The sequence below is a fragment of the Corvus moneduloides genome, chromosome 6, assembly GCF_009650955.1.
Source record: "Corvus moneduloides isolate bCorMon1 chromosome 6, bCorMon1.pri, whole genome shotgun sequence".
Lineage (NCBI taxonomy): Eukaryota > Metazoa > Chordata > Aves > Passeriformes > Corvidae > Corvus > Corvus moneduloides.
Genome location: NC_045481.1, coordinates 12242910 through 12261447, shown reverse-complemented (window position 1 = coordinate 12261447; position 18538 = coordinate 12242910). Strand labels below are relative to the sequence as shown.

At 45.2% G+C, this 18538-nt stretch overlaps 1 protein-coding gene and 1 long non-coding RNA gene across 2 annotated transcripts in view; one reads left to right on the top strand and one right to left on the bottom strand.

Moving 5' to 3' along the window:
* The first annotated feature begins 13546 nt into the window (after positions 1-13546).
* Positions 13547-18538, top strand: part of EML1 (EMAP like 1) — a 123847-nt gene continuing 118855 nt past the window's right edge. Inside the window, exon 1 of the mRNA XM_032112380.1 lies at positions 13547-13749. Coding sequence (XP_031968271.1) covers positions 13722-13749 — 28 coding nt within the window. The 5' untranslated portion in view covers positions 13547-13721. The remainder of the gene's footprint in view (positions 13750-18538) is intronic.
* LOC116445599 lies at positions 13625-14921 on the bottom strand. Its single transcript, XR_004240821.1, has 2 exons — positions 14844-14921; positions 13625-14193 (listed from the first exon to the last, which is right to left on the bottom strand). It is a non-coding gene; the product is annotated as an uncharacterized LOC116445599 (long non-coding RNA).

Below are 18538 nucleotides of genomic sequence, written 5' to 3'. Positions count from 1 at the left end.
ACCAGACGAGCAGATCCAGCTGTTGCCTGCCATTTCAGCAGCCTGTGCTGCAGCATTTTTGAGTGAATGTGCTCTAGGAGGTCATATGAGGCCGTGCTACCACCAGGCAGGTTGGTCCCAGCCCTCCCTCTCCCTCCTCATCCTCACAAGGCATTGGTGACTCTACGGGTGACACTGCACTCTCAGAGATGCTCAAATCCTCATGCATGGTTGCAAAATGATGCCTCGCCCTCTAAGGGCCAGTCAAGGCAATAGGATCTGGTTTGGAGGGGTACCCTTTCCAGCTCCCTGCAGGCCTGCAGTGCGCAGCTTGCTTCAGGGTATGAGCACCTCTGGTCCCCTCAGAAGCAGACACAGTGCCTGAATCATGCAACGGTGCCAAGTCTGTGAAGGCAATGACAGTGACGGGGCTCTCACAAGGCTCTACCCCGGTCCTAGGGGCCTCTCCCTCTGTGCACCATGCAAGGGACCTCCATGACTGTCCAGCTGTTAGTCCAGCATCCCCAGGGTGACCAGAGCCAGCATCCACTTATCTACAAAAATGTGACACTTTGAACTCTTAAGGAAGTTTTTATAGCTTGTCACTGCCTTCAGTTCATTATTTCCCTGCATCTTCATTTCTCCCCAGTATGAGGGGGTTGACTGGGAGAATGACATCTCTGTTAATTCCTGTAGCTTTTGGATACCAGATCCAAATGGCCTTTTCTATCTCATGTTTCTGTTGACTTACTTCTCTGCCCTCTAAGCCCCCCATGTCCAATATCAATGTGTCTGTCTCCTTTACGTGTTCGTCATTGCTGACTTAATGACCTGTGTCACCTCACCATGGAGCTGTGGTAGTGCCCATGCTTTGAGAGTCATTTTGGAAACATCAAGTATCTATATGAGTCTCCAGATTTCAAAGTTTGATAGTTTCTCTCATTCTTCTGTGGTTTATATCTTGCAACATTTAGTACTGACAAAATCAATGATGCTACTCAAAATAACTGTTTCGAGGGCTATAGATATGAGCTTGAAGCAGTATTTTGCTGTATTAAATCATACAGTAAGAGGTATGTAGGTAGTGGATAACAAGGTGTGGATGAATCACCCAAAATAATGAAATCCTTCTTTGGAAGATCCAAAAAACAAATTAAACCCAGATGCAATCTAGGAAGAGAGGAGATAAAAAGCCAAGGTTTGACCATGGAGTCATAAAATCTCATCCAATAGTTTGAGCTTGCAGAGCCACCCCACATCTGAGATTTTATAGAACCATAGAATGGCTAGAGTTGGAAGAGACCTTAAAAATCATCTAGTTCCAACCCCTCTGCCATGGGCAAGGACACTTTTCACTAAGCCAGATTGCTCAGGGCCCCATCCAACCTGGCAATGTATGTATGTATCTGAATCACTGGTAAGAAGAGATAGCAGTGTCAACTACTGCCAGATTCTAGATTAAACAGCTCAACACAATGCAAATGATCAGCAGGATAAACCCTAGAGCCAGAACACCAAACATGCAATTCTGCTTTTGGGTATTAAAAAAGCTCAGGGGAATGTACTGGGTCTCTAACCAGGCTGTCAGAATTACCCACTATTGGGTATTGGCCCAGTACCCTGAGAGCTGGTGGCAAATCTCCCACTGAGCTCAGCTCTTCCTTGTCCAGATGCTGGGTGCCTGCCCAGGCCCTGGACAGGCAGGAGAAGAGCCTGTGCAAACAGGCTGGGCAGAGCCTGGAAGTGGTCCCTGCCACGATGGCACATATTCCTGCAGAGAGCTGCTGAGTAACACTGCAGCACAACACGGCCCCTCAAACAGAGAAACCAGGCTCAGCAGCCCCAGCTTTTGCATGCCACAAAAACTACGGGAAAAGAAAACCTAAATTCTTTCCTGCTCACAGCCTAAGAACCGTAAATCAGTGTCTGAGAGCCCTTGGGATCCTATGGTTCAGACCACCTCAGTTCTTCCTGGAGTTAATGTCAGTGCATCTCCATCCTGCTGCAGGCTGACTTGCTTTGTGATGGATTCAGTACACATTACATGAGCATGGGTTACACCAGGCAGATCTTCCAGAAAGGTTACCACTTTCGGTTCCCTTTTTTTTTCCCCATTTGAATTGGTTAGAAAAAACACAGCTCGTCCAATATTTGGTAAGCACATAAACCTAACTGCAAATTTGTTCCTCACATTTTTGGACAACCTCTGCAACCTTTTCATAAAGAAAAAGGTAAGACCATCGTTGCTTTGAAAAGCATGAGGTAAATGATCACCAGAAATAGTTGTCAGGGATGACAGTGCTCAAGAACTGAAAACTCAATACATGCACTGGAGCACCAGCCACAGGCAGAACCCCCTCGTTTGGATGCCTGTGATGTATTTCAGGTCTCTTGGCTGTACTGTTGGATGCCACGTAACACTGGGGGTCAAGTTCATTCCTGGCATAAGTTCAGTGAAATCAAATCATCTGCCTTTGGGTTACTGGTGCTGCACCGGGGACTAATTTGGCCCTTGGTGTTTCGTTTCGATCGTATTCAGTTTGAATTAGCATTGATCATTTCACACAGCAGGCAGGCTTTACAAACAGGAGTTTTCTCTTCACCTCCTGCTGCGTCTGTCCCCATGTGTCTTCTTCCATCTTTGAAAAATTATTCTCTTTAGTCCTATTGTATCTGAGGGCAGTATTCATCAATGGAGAGAGAAACGTGGATTAGCCTCACATCTGCTCGCCTCCCCGCTATGGAGTGGGGTGAAGCTGAGGAGTTTTGCCAAGGGAAACAGTACCAGAGAGCACTGTTGATGTAGATAGAAGTAAAAAGTCTGCCCTGAGGACAGCTTGTCGAATGAAGCCTCCTGTGCCATTAATTACAGTTCCAAGGTGCAGATGAAATATGTATGTGATAGAAGAGGTTTGCTTTTTAATGTATTATTTGAGCAATTTTTTAAAGAGACAGCATCAAGCTGAGCCTTCAGCACATACACAGAGGGTTTTCTTTTCTTATTGCTCATAGACTCTTGTAATTTCATTCCTACAACACAGAGAGTAGTTCTGGTTATACCTCCGAAGACTGACTTCTTCCTGGGAAACCTACAGGAAGGCCTCTAACACTGACAGACAGCCTGTGGCCACATCGGCTCTCACATCAATATCCAGAATTGTGAGAGTAATCCCAAAGTAATTTTATTTGTTAGAGAATTACAACTAATTAAAAGAATTGCATACAAAATAAAAGAGCATAATGTGAACTATAATTAGGCTCTATTTAGTATTTTTGTGTTTCATATTAAAAGTGCAACAAGGCCTTTAATGAAAACATACCATGACTGTACTGATTGTAGAAATATCCCGAGATCTCGGCCAGAGCAGGAGCTCCAGAGACAGGAGCAGTGTGAACAAGTTTTATAAGCTAGCTCCCACCCCAGGCAGGTTATAAGAGGGAACTTTGCTGTCTACAGAGGGAAACCGAGGCAGGGAGAAATCTAATCTTTGACTAGTGTTGGAGAGGCGATCCCTGGCAGAGCCAGGAACTAAACTTAGCCTGCTGAGTCCTGGCGGCAGCAGCCCTTTCCCTGGGACAGGCTGCATTCCTCCTGCGAATAGTGCAGAGCAATAAATAGCAGCAAGCAGGGAAAATGGAAAGGAGGACAGGGAGAGCTCAGGGGTCTCCTCTGAGATTGGTGATGACCTGGCAAAGGAGTGAAATTGCCAGGGAGGAGGATTCACAGCTGGGAAAGCTGTGGTCCCTCCTCTGAGAAGTGCAGGAGGGGGACAGCGGAGGCAGGAAGGTCAGGGAGGAAGGTGAAGATGATAAAGGTGGCTTTGAGAATCAAAGAGATGTGTTTCCAGCTTCATCCTGAAAGGGCTGAGCCCTACAGAGCTTGAGGCCAAGCACAGCCCCGTGGGTGCAGGGTGTCTGTGGGCAGTGGGCCCTGGGCAGGCTGGCTGCGGGATGGGAACAGACCCCGAACCCCTGCAGGGCTAATGAACACTGCCTTGCTTCTTCCTGGTTTTTTATAGCTGCAATGACTCCCTTTTTACACCCAGGCTCTCTCTAGCATCCCCAGCACACTACAGCAGTCCCCCATGGCCCCTCCAGAGGCCCCCACTGTAGTACTGCCTGACACTCCATCCTCCCATTTTGGATCCCCACCTTCCTCCTGTGCCCGTGTAACCCTGCCTGTGCCACTGGTAGGGATAAAGGTGGCACATGGAGAGCAGCTCTGGGGCTCTGCTTGTGTTGCATGGCCACCCTGGCCACACACACTGACTATGGGCCACACTGCCCCCTGCCTCTTCTCAGGCACCCTTAACTACTCCAATTTCTTCCATTTAGGGAGTCCCACAGGCTTTCTGGAAGCTGTAGGAACTTTGATGCCCTGTGAACCTCATTTTTACTTGGAACTAGGCTGTGGAGTGAGGATTTACTACCAAAGGGACTATGCAAATCTTGTTTCTTGAGGAAACAGCAATGAAAAGGAATATTTAAATGGCAAGAAAGAACTGGGACAAACTCTGCTTCTAGATGAGTGGATGGGAGTCTCGGTTATTTCAGTGCTGAGCACCGTGTGCCTTTCCAGGGGCTTAACTTTCATCTGGCAAAGGTGTGGCTGGCCTGGCTGTGCCACAGGAGGAGTGGGGAAAGGAGCCATGACCTTTTAAAAATGAGCAGCCAGATTTCTGAATGCACGTGTGCTGAAAGGAAAAGCTCACTTTGCTTTCTCTCCCTCCCCTTCTCCCACTGAAAAACTCAGCTCAAAGAAAAGAACTTCTCTGCAAATGGAAATACGATTGCCACATTGCTCTTTGCAAGAGAAACAACTTGACATTTGACCGTACATGGAATTTCCTTGGATGTGGGCTCTGTTGCAAGACAATTTTCTGTTAGGTTTTTGCTGCTTTCTAAATTAAAGGAAAAGAATATCAACAGCAGTTTAATTTTCAGCTCTGAAGCCTTTGACTTCTCTGGTCTATTCCATGCAAGTTTAACACCTTGTCATTAGCAAGACTTTGTAGCTGTTAAGTACAATATTGCAATAAATTGTAACTAACTATACACTCACACTGTACTTCAAGAAGGCCAGGATCCCTGATTAGGGCACATTGGCTGCTGCAGTGACGGCCTGGGGATGGCCCTTCAGCACATCTGGGTCTGCTCTTCACAACATAATGATGATTTTATGTGCCAGCCCTGTTGGTTGGCTGTAAACCACGTTTGCAGAGACAAGCGTTCACCTGCTACTTCTAATTCCTGTTATTTCTGTGATTAACAAAGTGATTGATGAGGAATGGATCTGGGATAAAGCAGAAGTATTGGCTTGGGTTTGTGCTGAAGGGGAGTAAAGGCACAGTGTGGGTAAGGCATCTCTGAGAACAGCAAGAGGCAGCCCTGGGGAATGTCGAGAGGCAGAAACAACCCTGGCTCCACCCCGAGATGAGAGTTCTTAGGTTTGTTTAACTGCACATGAAAATGCTGGAGTTGGCCTCACTGCTCCACTCCAGTGAGGGTACAGCACCTGTGTGCAGGAAAGGCAGAGGGGGAATCAGTCCCCACATTCTCCCTGGATGAGACTTGGTGAGGAAGAAGGAAAAAGCAGCCCCATGCATCAAATTAGAAAATTGCAAGGAAGCTTTTCCCTACAATTTTAAAGCATAAAATGTTTGATCTGGACTCCCTGAATGCCTCCAGCTTTCTGAGCAGGCTGGAATGTTTGCTCATATATTGAAAGAAGCCCTTGCTGCTGGATTGTTGAGTATCTCAAGAATGGTTGTAAGATATTTCAGTCACAGAAGTGATTGCAGCTTACCAGAGAGCAGCCAGGTGGACACCAGGCAAATCACAAAGCTGCCATAGCTCATAGTGGTGATGCAGCAGCTGCAGCCAGGCTGGCGAGTGTCCAAAGGGCACTCCTGGACCAGCTGCAGCACTTTAGTACACTGAGGCAGAGGTTTTGGGTAAGTGGAAGGATGTCACATACTTAAAGCCTCATTTCCAGCAGTCCTGCAGCAACTGTACCTGTCCAAACCCCAAGACATCAGTGCCAGATCAGCCCATCCCACAAAAATATTTTTCCATACATTCAGACTTTTAGTAAAAAAGAAGACTAGAAGTTCTTACACCTTTCATGAGCATTGAATGGAAACAGATTTTTTTTCCTCTTTTCTTGTTTTATAACAATAAAAAAATTAGACTTTCATGTTCTCAGGCAGCACTCCAAACTGACTGATTTAGTGAGTTCTTTCCTTTGCCCCTTGCCTCCTGTGGAACAGGGGCCAGGCTCCCCTGCCACCATGCCACAGATTCACAGGGTGACCCCAGGCAAGTCACTTAACCCCCTCCCAGGATTTTGCCATCTCCATGCTGGCAGGGGGATTCTGATTCCCTTCAGGAGCCTGAGTGCCTGTCTCCCTGCCCTGCCTGGCTCAGCTCTGAGGCAGTCCCTGCTCTGCATCTTAGCCCAGGCTTCCCACCCCCAAACCCAAGAGTCTGACCGCATCAGGGCAGTCTCAGATTTCTTCATGAGACAGCTGGAGATGCCTGTAGTGAAAAACATCAATATCAGAAAACCTAAACCAGATCCAATCCTGTTTTCAATGAAAACTGTTTGAAAAAACTACTTATGTGCTATTTGAGTAGTCACAAGCAAGCCTTCCTTTTGCCCCAGCAACATGCCTCACCCACAACGAGACTTAGAGGTTACTTAAGTGGTAATAATCTGCTTAATTCACTGTTCCCAAGGAGTCTTGTCCTCTTTTCAGAAATTGCCAACAAGGTCACCACTTCCGTTAATTGTGACTGTGTTTATTATAAGAGGAGGTGGCTCCAAGTGACTAAGGATGGAAACTCCTCCCAGATCATTCCTGCTGTCAAACACCAGTGATGAATGTTGCAGAAAGGCAAATGAAAGTGGGCTGTAAAGTGCACCATGTTACAAACTTCATAGACACCCTAATGAAAGATTTTCCCTGCTGTTCGCCTCTGATTCCATTATCAATTTCTTAATCAATTCTGTCTCCTAGCAGTGCAGACCTTCACTCAGTGTTCTGAGGGCAGTGGTTGCTTTGGTAGAGAAAAACAGCTGGACAGATTATCACCTGGACAATTATCAGATCAGATCTCTCTGGTGCTCTGTTTCTGTTGCTGGTCATTCCCAAAAGCATAGTTTGCTCTTGTTCCAAGTTTGGGATGAAAGCCTGATCTCTTGGTTACCTGTTGTGGCTAACCTTGGCCAGTGGCAATTCTAGCATCTCATTTTCAGCTTGATGAAAGCATCTTTTTATGCTTGACATAGTGCTGAGCAGGGAGAAAGTCTTGGAGATGAGAACGAAACTGAGATGTCATTTGTCTGAAGGTAGGACTGTGCTTGGCTGTTGCAAATATTCTGCCTTGGTTTTGTGCTGTCTGGGGCTGCTTCTAGTAAAGGTAAGTGAAGGTATGGTCTCTCTCTGACCTGCAGTGGACAGAGGATGCTTTCACTCCCTCAAAACAAATTTCAGAGTTCCCAGGATGAGCCAATAGTTCAGCGTGGCTGACACCTCACCTTCCTTTATCACCAAACTGATATCCTTGATCACAGACAGCTGCAATTAGTCCCCAGAGCACTGATAGTACATGACGAACACTGTGGCTTTCGCCTTCCTAAAGGATGACACTCTGCCTCTGTAATTGCTCTCGAGACTTTCCAGCTCTGAAGCCTTTGTCAGCTAACCTTGGATATACAAGCTGTCTAGGAAAGTTATTGATTCCTCTTGTCTCCACCTCCTCCCTGCCCAGTTAGACTGATTTATAGGAATTTTGGTAGGAACCACAAAAATCCTGGCGGAGTTCATTAATCTGTGAATCTTTTAAAGACTTCCCTCCTTGCAGAGACCATCTGTTTGCCTGAGTGCTATTTTTTCAGCTGCCAAATCAGGTTTGCAAGACTCTCACCTTCTCCTCAAACCCACCACATGATACTGTAATATTTACATTCAGGGCTTGACACTTTTTCCTACCAGATCTGTGCAGAGCAAATGCAGCTTTGCTCATCTGTGCAAGACTCAAACCCAGTAAAATAAACAGCAATAATGCCCTTAAAACCGAAAGCAGCAAGATCAGACTGAATTATATAATTTCTCTTGGCTTTTTATATTCACTGGTGTTTCAGTAACACCTGAAACCTCTGCAGAGGGAACTGCCAATAACTGTAGTCACAGCATGAAAATCTACTATGTATTGGTGGGAAAAGAGCTTTGGCCTATGTCCCCTGTGCTGGGTGACTCATGCAGAGCTGGCCAGCAAAGAACCACCCATGTTTGTCAGCAGATGCCAAAAGCTGGGCTCATGCTGTCATGCTCACCTTTTCTTCATCCTTGTGCAAATGCATCTCACTTGAGTGCCATGGCACGCTCATTTTGGCTCAGTGTGTCATAAGACACTGTCAACAACAACTGTGGCAGCTCAGAAACCAGTTTTGTCTTTCAAATGTAGTTTTTTTGTTTCTTCACATCATTGCAGTGGCCTTTCATAGCTCCCCCCCAGAGAATGCAATCTTTTATAAATTAGATGGGATGAAAATGCCACTGAGATTCAGACTATCAGTTAATTTCTTCTTTAAGATAAATCATCTTCTGAATCTTTGATCTTATAATTTTATTTACTGTATATTTGCACTTTTGCATGAAATGTTCTCTCTGTGAGCCAGCAACTATCACCGGTAAGGTTCATATTTCTTGGAGATAGCTTCTTCCCCATTTTCTTCCCTATTTCTTCCCCATTTTCTTTTTGAATGTGCAAAATTATTTTCCCTGCTGCTGGATTGGTGTCACCTGACATAGTTAATCTTCTAATCTTCTCTCTGGGCTGACATCAGAGGAGATGATGGAGACATTTCCTTTCTTGAATACAAAGCTCAGATTCAATTCTTACTAGTGAAAACCTTGCTAATAGCATAAAAAAAAATAGAGATAAATGCAAAATGATGACATACCTAGTTATTTTGTGGGGCTGCTATTACTTTTGTATTTGTTGCTTCCTAGATGGCTGTTCTAGCTGTCAGCTGTGTCTTGCCTATTTTTACTCACTCTTCCTTCTCTGGATGAGCCCACAGGAGATCTTGTCAGAACATCAGCTCCTCTTGAAGTTGCATTATTACGCTCCCCATCCATCAAGTTGAAATGTGAAGAGAATGTGTCAGAAAACACTAATGAAATAAAATTCCAATTATTGGGACTTCCAGGCTCTGCTTCTCACTGAGCCTGGCTGCTTTTCCTTCTGCTGATTGCTGTACAGAGGTTCAGGCCCATCTGACCAGCAGCTCGTTTCTCTGCTGCAGGTGCTCATGGCACAGCATCCCACTGGCCCTGGATTTGGCCCGCTGATCCCGCGGGTACATCTGGGACCTCACCATGGCCCCATCAGCAACTCAGGAGATGTGGGGCTGACAGTGGGACTGGTGGTGGCCAGCCAGCATGCTCCCCTCTTGCTTCTCTGCACTTTAACTGGGTGCAATTCAAAAGCTGTGGTTAATTTTACCCCTTACATTAGAAGAAAGGTGCATTCTATCCCCACAACTACAGGGCTTTTCAAGGGGAAAAAACATGTCTTAGCTAACAAATTCCTAACATTTTGGGCTCTTCAGCACTCTGAGAGAAGGTCATCCACATCCTGATGCCAAGCTGCTTATATCAGCCTGCAGTTTCTCTTCTAGCCCTGTCCTTCCCCTCCCCCTCCCCAGGCTGTGAATCCTCCATACCCAACAGTCAGAAATCTCTTCACACGGCAGGAGAAAACCCAAGGGAATTTGCATAAATTAGAAGGGAGAAGCACATTTCAGCCATTCTCTCTTTAAACTGCGTGGAAATCACACTGATGGGAGATAAAAATGCCTGCCGAAGCGGGCAGTAAGGCGCTTGCTTCAATCTCATGGAAAATTGCAGATTTAATAATCAGATCTGACTTGGTTAGCTAAAGAAATAATTCTCATTTCTCATGATTTCCCTCTGTCAGGAGAGAGAAAGGCAGAGGGAAGCAGAGCAACTCGCCCATGTCCCTACAGTGGTGCTGGGCTTAGCAAAGCCCTCCCACCAGTAATGTCAGCAGGCAGCCAGAGTCTGGCAGGGCCTGAGATCCCACAGTGGGAAGCACAGCTCCCTGCATTTCCTATGAGGTTTGGATGAGGCTGGCTGCATCCGTGGCTGAGCAAGAGGCAAGTCAGCAACAGCAAAAGCCCTGGTCCAGCTGGGAGCTTTCAGGTGGATCAGGCTCTTCTCACAGTCAGATGGCTGAGTCGGTCAGGTGGTGGCGAAAAATTATGATCTCCCCATGGCATTTAAAATCTTAAAGCCCAGATTTTCCAGGATATTTAGGTACTTAGATGAGGCACGGATCAGATGGGATGTGTAGATGAGAAATAAAGTTCCATGACATGTCTTACTTGTGTAGGTGACAGTATTTGGGCAGTAAGGTGACTGCGTACTTGTGCCATGGTAGGTGCCCCGCACCCAGGTTTCCCCAAATACGCCCTCTTTCCCTAGGCATATCAGCTCAGCTCCAGGGGTTTTGCATTGTCAGGACTGGCCTTGAACCTGTCCAGGGATGGGACATCCACAACATTCCTGGGCAGATATTTCTTCCTGGAAATCTCCAGAGAGGGGTATGGACACCATAGCAACTGCTTAAGTATTTCAAGATGCATGAGGAAAATGCAACTGTCTTCCGCAGGAGACTAAATGGTCCAGAATTATCTTTTTTAGGAAATTCTCCAGTGACTTTCTTCCATACGTTGCATTTACTACCCCACTCATGGTACTTGTCATGGATTTATGCAGATGGCTCTCTGTCAGGGAGTAAAATGATGCAGAGGGATTTATAACAGGTTCTCTCTGCTTGTTGAGGGGTAAGCATCCTTCAAGTTCCTTGGAAAGCCCAAGTGAGAGCAGTTATTGGCAAATATTTAGCCAATTTCTCACATTAGTTTAATACCTGCTGAAATAATATGTGCTTTACTTCCCACCTTTTATTGTTTAGTTCAATTTTTGGCTTTTGCATTTTTTGCCATGACAGACACTAGGCTTATTCATAAATTCCCAAAACTTTCTCTATCAGACTTAAATTTTCCAGGCTTGGCCTTTAAACAGGAGCAAACATGGCTCTTCTCTTTTCAGGCTCAGAAACAGGGGAATTTAAAAGAAATATTATGTTTTAAGCAAAGAAAAAAAAAAATCTTATAATTTATCAAAACCCAGCATTGTAACTAAAGTATCCAGGGATCAAAGCTAATTTTTTGATTGAAGTATCCACATCAAAAGGAGGGGTTTGTTTGTGCGTATCATTGTAGGAATTAGGTCTGATCTGTTCAACTTTTGACCTGCTTTAGTATTTCACTGAAGAGCTCTCCCAAGGCCAAATCCTAGTAAGGGCTCTGGCAGATGAGCTCTTGCCAACTTTGCCGTAATAATTTAAGATGTATTTGTCCTTCCCCCTCAGTCTGCTCTGCTGGCTTCTCTGGCCCTCTTCCAGAAGATGCTGACCACCTGCAGCAGATGTGGCCACGGACAATGTAATGGGGGTTACTGAGGCAGAAGTTTCTTAAATCACTCTCAAGGATGAGATAGAGCTGGGACACCAGTCTGTGATTTGGCGTGCCTTCCCTGCAGGCACTTGTCCAGCTCTGCTGGAGGGCTCTAATCTTTGGTGGAGGAGCACCAGTACACAGCTGTGAGAGGTAACTTCAAAACCAGCTGCAGCTGTTTGCTCCGAATACAAGGAGGAATAGGGAGCCCTTAATCCTGCAAATACTTATGCATGTGTTTATAACTGTGAGCAGTTCCAGGAACTTCAGTGGGGCTTGAAGTTAAATTGGCACGTAAATGCTTGCAGAACCAGGAGCCTGCCTTTTCACAGAGTTGAGCTAAGAAAGCTTTGATTCTCACACATTGGAGAAATATGTTTCTGCAGTCAAATGACACTGCAAGAAAAGTCCCCCAGTCCGGTTTAGGCCTTCTTCCTTTCCCCGAGGCATACCAAGATCAAGACCAGACACCTCCCTGACTGCCAGAATAGCTAATGGCCACTCCTTGGGTCTGTGGGCAGCAGCAGGCTGGAGAGGTTAAGCATGATACCCTGCACTTCTCCTCCTCGCACAGCCTCTTTGGCAGAGAGCACAGCCTGAGGCTCTGTTTCCCTCAGAGCTGCCCTCCAGGTGAGCCTTACACCAGTGAATATCTCCATGTGTGTTGCATGAGCAGATCAAGAAGCAGGCACTGACAAGGGCTGCCCAGGCAGAACTGTGCCAACAGATCCTCATGCTGGCCAGCCCCAGTGGCCACCAGACACTTCTGGCTCTGGTTGCCCAACCCTATGTAGGCAACATGAGGAATGGTTTGAGGAACATGTCACAATCTACTTTTGCAGCTATTTTAGCTTCTTAGTCAGTGGCCTGACATCCTGAATTGAATCCATGGTTAGCTGTGCTGCTGAGTAACCAGCAGAGTATTAAAAGGCTTCTCATCAGAGAGAGATCAGGCAGACCCAGCAGTGTCAGCCTTTGGGTGCTTAGACTGAAGCATCTGAGCAAAAGCAGCCCAGGTCGTTCCCCTGAGGGGCTGGCTCTGGCTGCTTGCTCTGGAAGTTCTTCCCAGAGAATCCCCCATGGAGCCCCCCTTGCCTCCTCCCAGCCCTCCCTCCGGCTCTGGGTCCAAAACCCGGATATTTGTGAAGGGCTCAGACACCAAAGATCTGAGTCGGGCAAAGCCCTGACTGTTCCCAGGAGGAAAAGTGGCAGCAAATCACATCCCCCACCGGGTGCTGAGGCTCCCACCAGGTCCTGCACATGTCTCTGCCAAGCCCAGCCTGGCTCTAACACTGCCAGAGCCTTTGCTTGAACTTCATTAAGGTGCCTAATGAGCACACCAGTGTGCAGGGGTATTCTTCACTGACTTTGCAAGTCTGGGAATCTCATACCAAGCAAATATCACATAAACATTTTCAAAGATTAAAAAATAAGTCTTAGGAGCAGCCACTAAACTGGCATTAAAATGGCATGTTTTAAGCAAGAAAAGTCATGAAGTTACAGAGAAATCTGCACTCACAATATTATTATAAACCACGAAACAGCCTTTAGTAACAGTGTCACAAAACAATTTCTCAGATATTACAATATAAACAAAGACCTTTTTTTTTCCTTCCCCCTTAAAGAGATACACCCTGGCTTCTGCCGCCTTTCCAGCAGTGAGTGTTTGTATTCGGACCCTGCAGAACAAGAAGGTGCAGAGCAAGATGTCAGAGCCTATCCCCCAGCCCACCAGCTCCCCCCGCAGCTCCCCGGGAAGCAGGAGAGCCCTGCGGGGTGGCTCCCACTGCCAACCCCACCGCACAGCAATTAGCTCTGTTCTCCCGCGCAGATTTGCGGCTTAGCCCTTAAAAGCCGTTTCATAAATATTCGATGGCCTTTCCGACAGGGTAATGTGCCTCTGTGACATTAAAGAGGAAACTCTGCGAAGGGGAGGGATGACAACAAATTTATCCACCAATAGCACACTCTTTTGGCACAAAAGCACATTCTTATCTTTACATCCCATAATGAGAAGGCAGGGACGGGACTGTTGCTACAGCTCTCTGGGTGGGTAGATGTAGAGTGCAAGAGAAGGGTGGCTGTAAACTGTTAGATATTTTTTCCCCCTCGCCTTTGCAAACAGAAGGACCCGCGCTTGCGGTCCTGCAGTGGTTTTCCTAAGCCCCCGGTGAGGAGGACTTCTCACACGATGTCAGACTGCGAGGGACTGCCTGTGGGTAAGCGCCAGATTTATATTTACCCCAGTGTCCTGCCGACTGGTTCACATTCTCAGATTGCAAAGTCACACGCGAAGCCGCTTGCTTTTGAAGGGAGCCGGAGCCGTAGCAGGGAGAGGAGAAACTCCCTGAAAACACTGCAGATCCTGGTGCGGTGCCTTACGAGTCCGTGGTGGAGGGCTGGTGAGGGTGGTAATGCCTGGATTTTCTTTGAAGGCACAGGGGCTGGGTAGGAGGAAGGGTTGTGGAATTCAGACAGATGGTCTGAAATGTTGGTGTCCAGAGAGATGATGGTATTGATGTGTGCAGTCTTGAGCTCACTAAGGAGAGTTTGTGGGGATGTGTGCTGCAGGACCGGGCGCTGTGTGTGGGTCCTGTTTGCTCCTTGATAAACCTTCCCGGACGGTAACGGACACAGCAAGGGCAGATAAATGGGTTTATTTGCTGAAAGGAAATAGAAATGTACCTTATTTTTAAAATAAGTTTGTGACGCACTTTGCCTGTATCTGGGAAAGGGTACTTTACTAGCACTTAGGGCTGTATCTGTCAAACTTCACTGAGCAGAAGAGCACATCAGCAAGAAGCATGTTCCTCAGCTGTTTCTTTTAAAACTTCTGTAGGAACTGTAAATATTCTCTAGGCCGCCTCTACCAAAGGAAACTCTTGTCAAAATGATAGCCTAATTCTCTGCCAAGGCATTTTACTAATAAAGAGATGGACTACTGGAAACATCTTTTATTTTATTTTTTCTTTTGCCATGGCAAGCATTTATCTTTTCATATATGTATATATACACACACGTACTGTGTAGCGTTCAGGTTCCATTGGCCTGTGAAAGCTGTGCATCAAAGATGAGGTTCTGAGCTAAAAAGTGGGGCTGGAGAAGGTGAAGGCTGCCGCAGTGGGTTTTTTTCCTCCTCTCTCTCCTTCCATTTTGCAAAGCAAATCCCAAGTCCAAAACCGCACACTCATAACCAGAGTGGAAAAATATAAATTATGTATATGGTGCAGAGTGAGCTGCACCATGCACAATTCCCTGTGCTGTTGCTGTCAGCTAAAGACAAGAGAGATGAAAACGAGTATTTCCTGCTTACCTGCTCAAAGGGCTGATCTTTAACCAGCAAAGTTTTGCTTCTCCAGGCTTTGATTTTAAAGGCCTGGCCCCAATTTGCTTATTAAGCGCTCTGAGCTGGGGGTGGGATATTTCAGGGTGACAGTAGCAGTATCAGCTGGCATCTGATATTAATGATGAAACTGATATCGAGTGTGCATGGCATCTTGTGTGCAGAAGTTACTGATATCTCAATTACCTTTGCTGCTGAAAGGACCTAGGAGTTTTCTTCCAGAAAAATATTCATGGATGCATTGAGGGAAGGAATGTTTTCTATGGGCAGGAATAAAAAATAAAGATAAAATGATGTTTAGATGTGGATCAGAAATGTGCCAGCATACACAGAGGGAAAGGTTTATTTCTCTTTGTTCCCCTAAACATGTCCCCCTGCCCTGCTTCCAGACCCTGTCCCAAGGGACATCTGCTTCACAGACCTTGCATAATATTCTGGTACCTGTACTTATAGATGTGTGGATGCATATATGCATATAAAAATAATCACAAAACCATCAGTGGAGAGAGAAATGGTGGTACTGCTTCAGAGTTATTAAGTAATGTTAGCGAGCCTGTTGCTGACAGCTTGCTTTTCATGTCAAGGAATTTTGAAATAATTCTCTTCGTGCTATTGCTCTTTGACCAGTTAGGTCAAAGTTTAAAACTTTAGCAGTTTAAAACTTAACACTCCATAAAAAAAGTTGCAAAAAATCATCATCAAACTTCCTAATACACTAATTAGTGACCACTAGTGCAGAAATGCCCTTTTGCTGAATCCAATGAGCATAGCAAGGCTGGAATTGTACTTCTGAAATCCTTGGTTTTGAATGCAGCCAGATAATACAGCTACAGAAAGTTGGTGCAGTGACAGATATCATTAGCACTGCAATGTGGCTGCAATCCAGAGCCCTGCTTCTAACACAAACCGTACAGCCCCGTGCATGCGCCCGTGTATACACATGCACATGGCTATAAATAAGTTTAGCCAAAGCACAATATCAGTGTCAAGTGTATGTACTGCTTCAGGAACCTCTTTGCAAAGGGTATGCCTCACGAACAACCTGGAGAGCTGCACTTTGTAGTTACAGGAAATTAATGCCAGAGTTTTTAGACTGCTTTCAGCCTCCACAAGAATGTAGCAGGAACAGCTGCGTAATTGTTCCCTCAGAAAAGCAGCTCGGGGGAAATGGCTGAACACAATCTTTTACTTAAAGTTGGCTATAGCTGGATATGAACGGGTTGATACACCAATCATTTTTCAAGAGACTTTATTCAGTAAGAGTATCCTACTTCAGTGCTGGAAATGGTTATGCAATTTTTTCATGATGAAAGCATTGGATGTTTTTAAATTTCTGGTTTCTGTTCAATTCCAGCGTGGCTGCACCCTTTCACTGTTGTGGAATGGAAAATTAAACATGTAATGCAAACAAAGTTTTATTTTGTTGTTTGAATGTAGCACAGAAGACATAAAAAAAGAATCTTAAATGCCAGAATGCAGATTACATGTAAGCAAGTGTACAGTAACTTTGGATTGAATTCATACCAAAAAAAGGCATGTGAAAGCCTTTTGAGATTTGAAAGTGAACAGAATTCTAAAATTTACACTAATAATTTCCTATTGTAACACAGGGAGATAAAGAAGAAAGAAAGATCAGTCACTTCAGGACAAACGCACTCCTATTTCTTCCTCATTAGCAATTATTGACATACTGATGCTATCCATTAGTGCCAGCTACATAGATTTCTTGTCACTCCTACATGCAGATAAAAGAAAAGCACATCAATTATTTAAGTGCTTCCCCTTGTGTGTAATATTTTCCTCTTGTAAGGAGTCGTAGTTCAGTCCCTGAACTACTGAACAGCTTTTCACGCACCCACCATTTTGATTAGGAATATATGAGTCATGATGGTTCTGGTTCTCAACACAAACCTTTGACTTCAGAAAAATCTCTGAAGTCATGCAAAGGTTCTTAAAGTGTCTCTTTTCTTATTTTCCCCTTTCAGTCACAGACTGACTTTGAATAGCATGTGTAATTTCTTGTGGATAACACCACTGCTGAAATAACACAGGGTATTGAGCTATAACAGATGAAGATTATAATGCTGAAGAAGAACCCCAGGAGTCCCATATATGCATACTTTCTCTGTTATTTACTGCAACAGGGCTAAGAAGGGAAGAAACAGAATTGATGCAGCTTGTTCTGGAGCAGGTGGCATGCGAATCTAACTGAATTTCCTTAAAATTCCTCACAAACTTTTATTGGCTTTGTTTCAGTAGAGGACTTTTCATCTGAAGTATGTTCCTGACTCTTTAGCTAAATACTTCCTTTCAAAGCTAAAATTACATATTTCAAACATGTCTTTAAGACAGACTGGAGCCAGTTCATAAAATTGGTGTTTTCAGAATTAGGATATCCCAGAAACCTGTGGGAATTTAGATTTCCTGAAATTCAACACATTCTGCACTGTCATGGGGAGTCCATTTATCTCAGCCAGAGAGGCTGTCAGTGAGCAAGACCTCCAGCTCCCATGCTGGACTGTCTCTAAACAGCTACTGGAAATTAAATATGGCCCACGTACATTTCTGTAAGAAAAAATAATGACCCAGCACAGGCATGAGCACTACTCCTGTCAAATTAAATTCCCCCACTTTCACATACTCATATTAGCATAGGACTACGCTTGAAATTAACATTTCATTAGATTTGGTAAAAAATGTCTATCTTTTTGCAGATAAGTCTATGTCTCCCTTAGGACTAGAGCACCACTTCTGCATTACAGTTTGCAGGGTGAGACCCTGAGCAGAAGGCAACAGCCTGAAATCACCTTGCAGAATGGCTGTGCAGACTGCAGTTAGCACTCTGGGGTAAGCAGAGAAGTGGGAAGGTTTTTCCAGCATATCAAGCCAGTTACTTGCTGCAATTCAGGAATGAAATGGCATGACTTGAGCATCTCAAGAGAGAGGTCTGCAGGATGAACCATAGCTCCTGACTGCACTAAACCCACCAGCACTGACTTGCATGCTCAGAGCTCCCCAGAAGCATCCCCCTGCCAGGGGAGGGTGAGCCCAGGGTGCCGAGGTGATGAGAGCCTGGCAAGCAGCTCTGTTACTTATCAGGGTTTGTAACTGATAAACACTTCACAGAAACTCTGATCTTGGTATATGGACCCCCCGGCAAGCTCATTTCCTTTTGTGTTTGGGAAGTCAGCTTAGGAGATGAATGCTAGCTATTAGAAGCAGTCACACATTTTCCAACAGAGTGTTCTTTCATCACAAAACACAGACGTTTACAAATCAAAATGCAATATTTTGTTGACTGTGTCAATATATTAATACATTTCTAAAGACTGTATTTTTGAAAATTGAAATGGAGTGGGAGCAAGACAGAAAGCCTTTGGATGATCAGGTAAAATCAAATCAAATATAATATCTGGGTGTATTGCCCCAGTTTGACGAAAATGGAATTGAAATACCAGAATTATCTTGGCATCTGGGAGTTCTCCTTCTGACCAGCTCAGTTGCTCCCCCAGAAATTCTGTGCCTTCTCAGTCTGTCCAAGCATTGCCTTGAGCAGCAGAGGCTGTGCATTCAGGGGGCAAACACTGATGATGATGATGAAGCAGTCATCATGGTTTAAAGCTTCAGAGAGGTTTTGGAACATGAAGATCAGGCAACCACGCAAG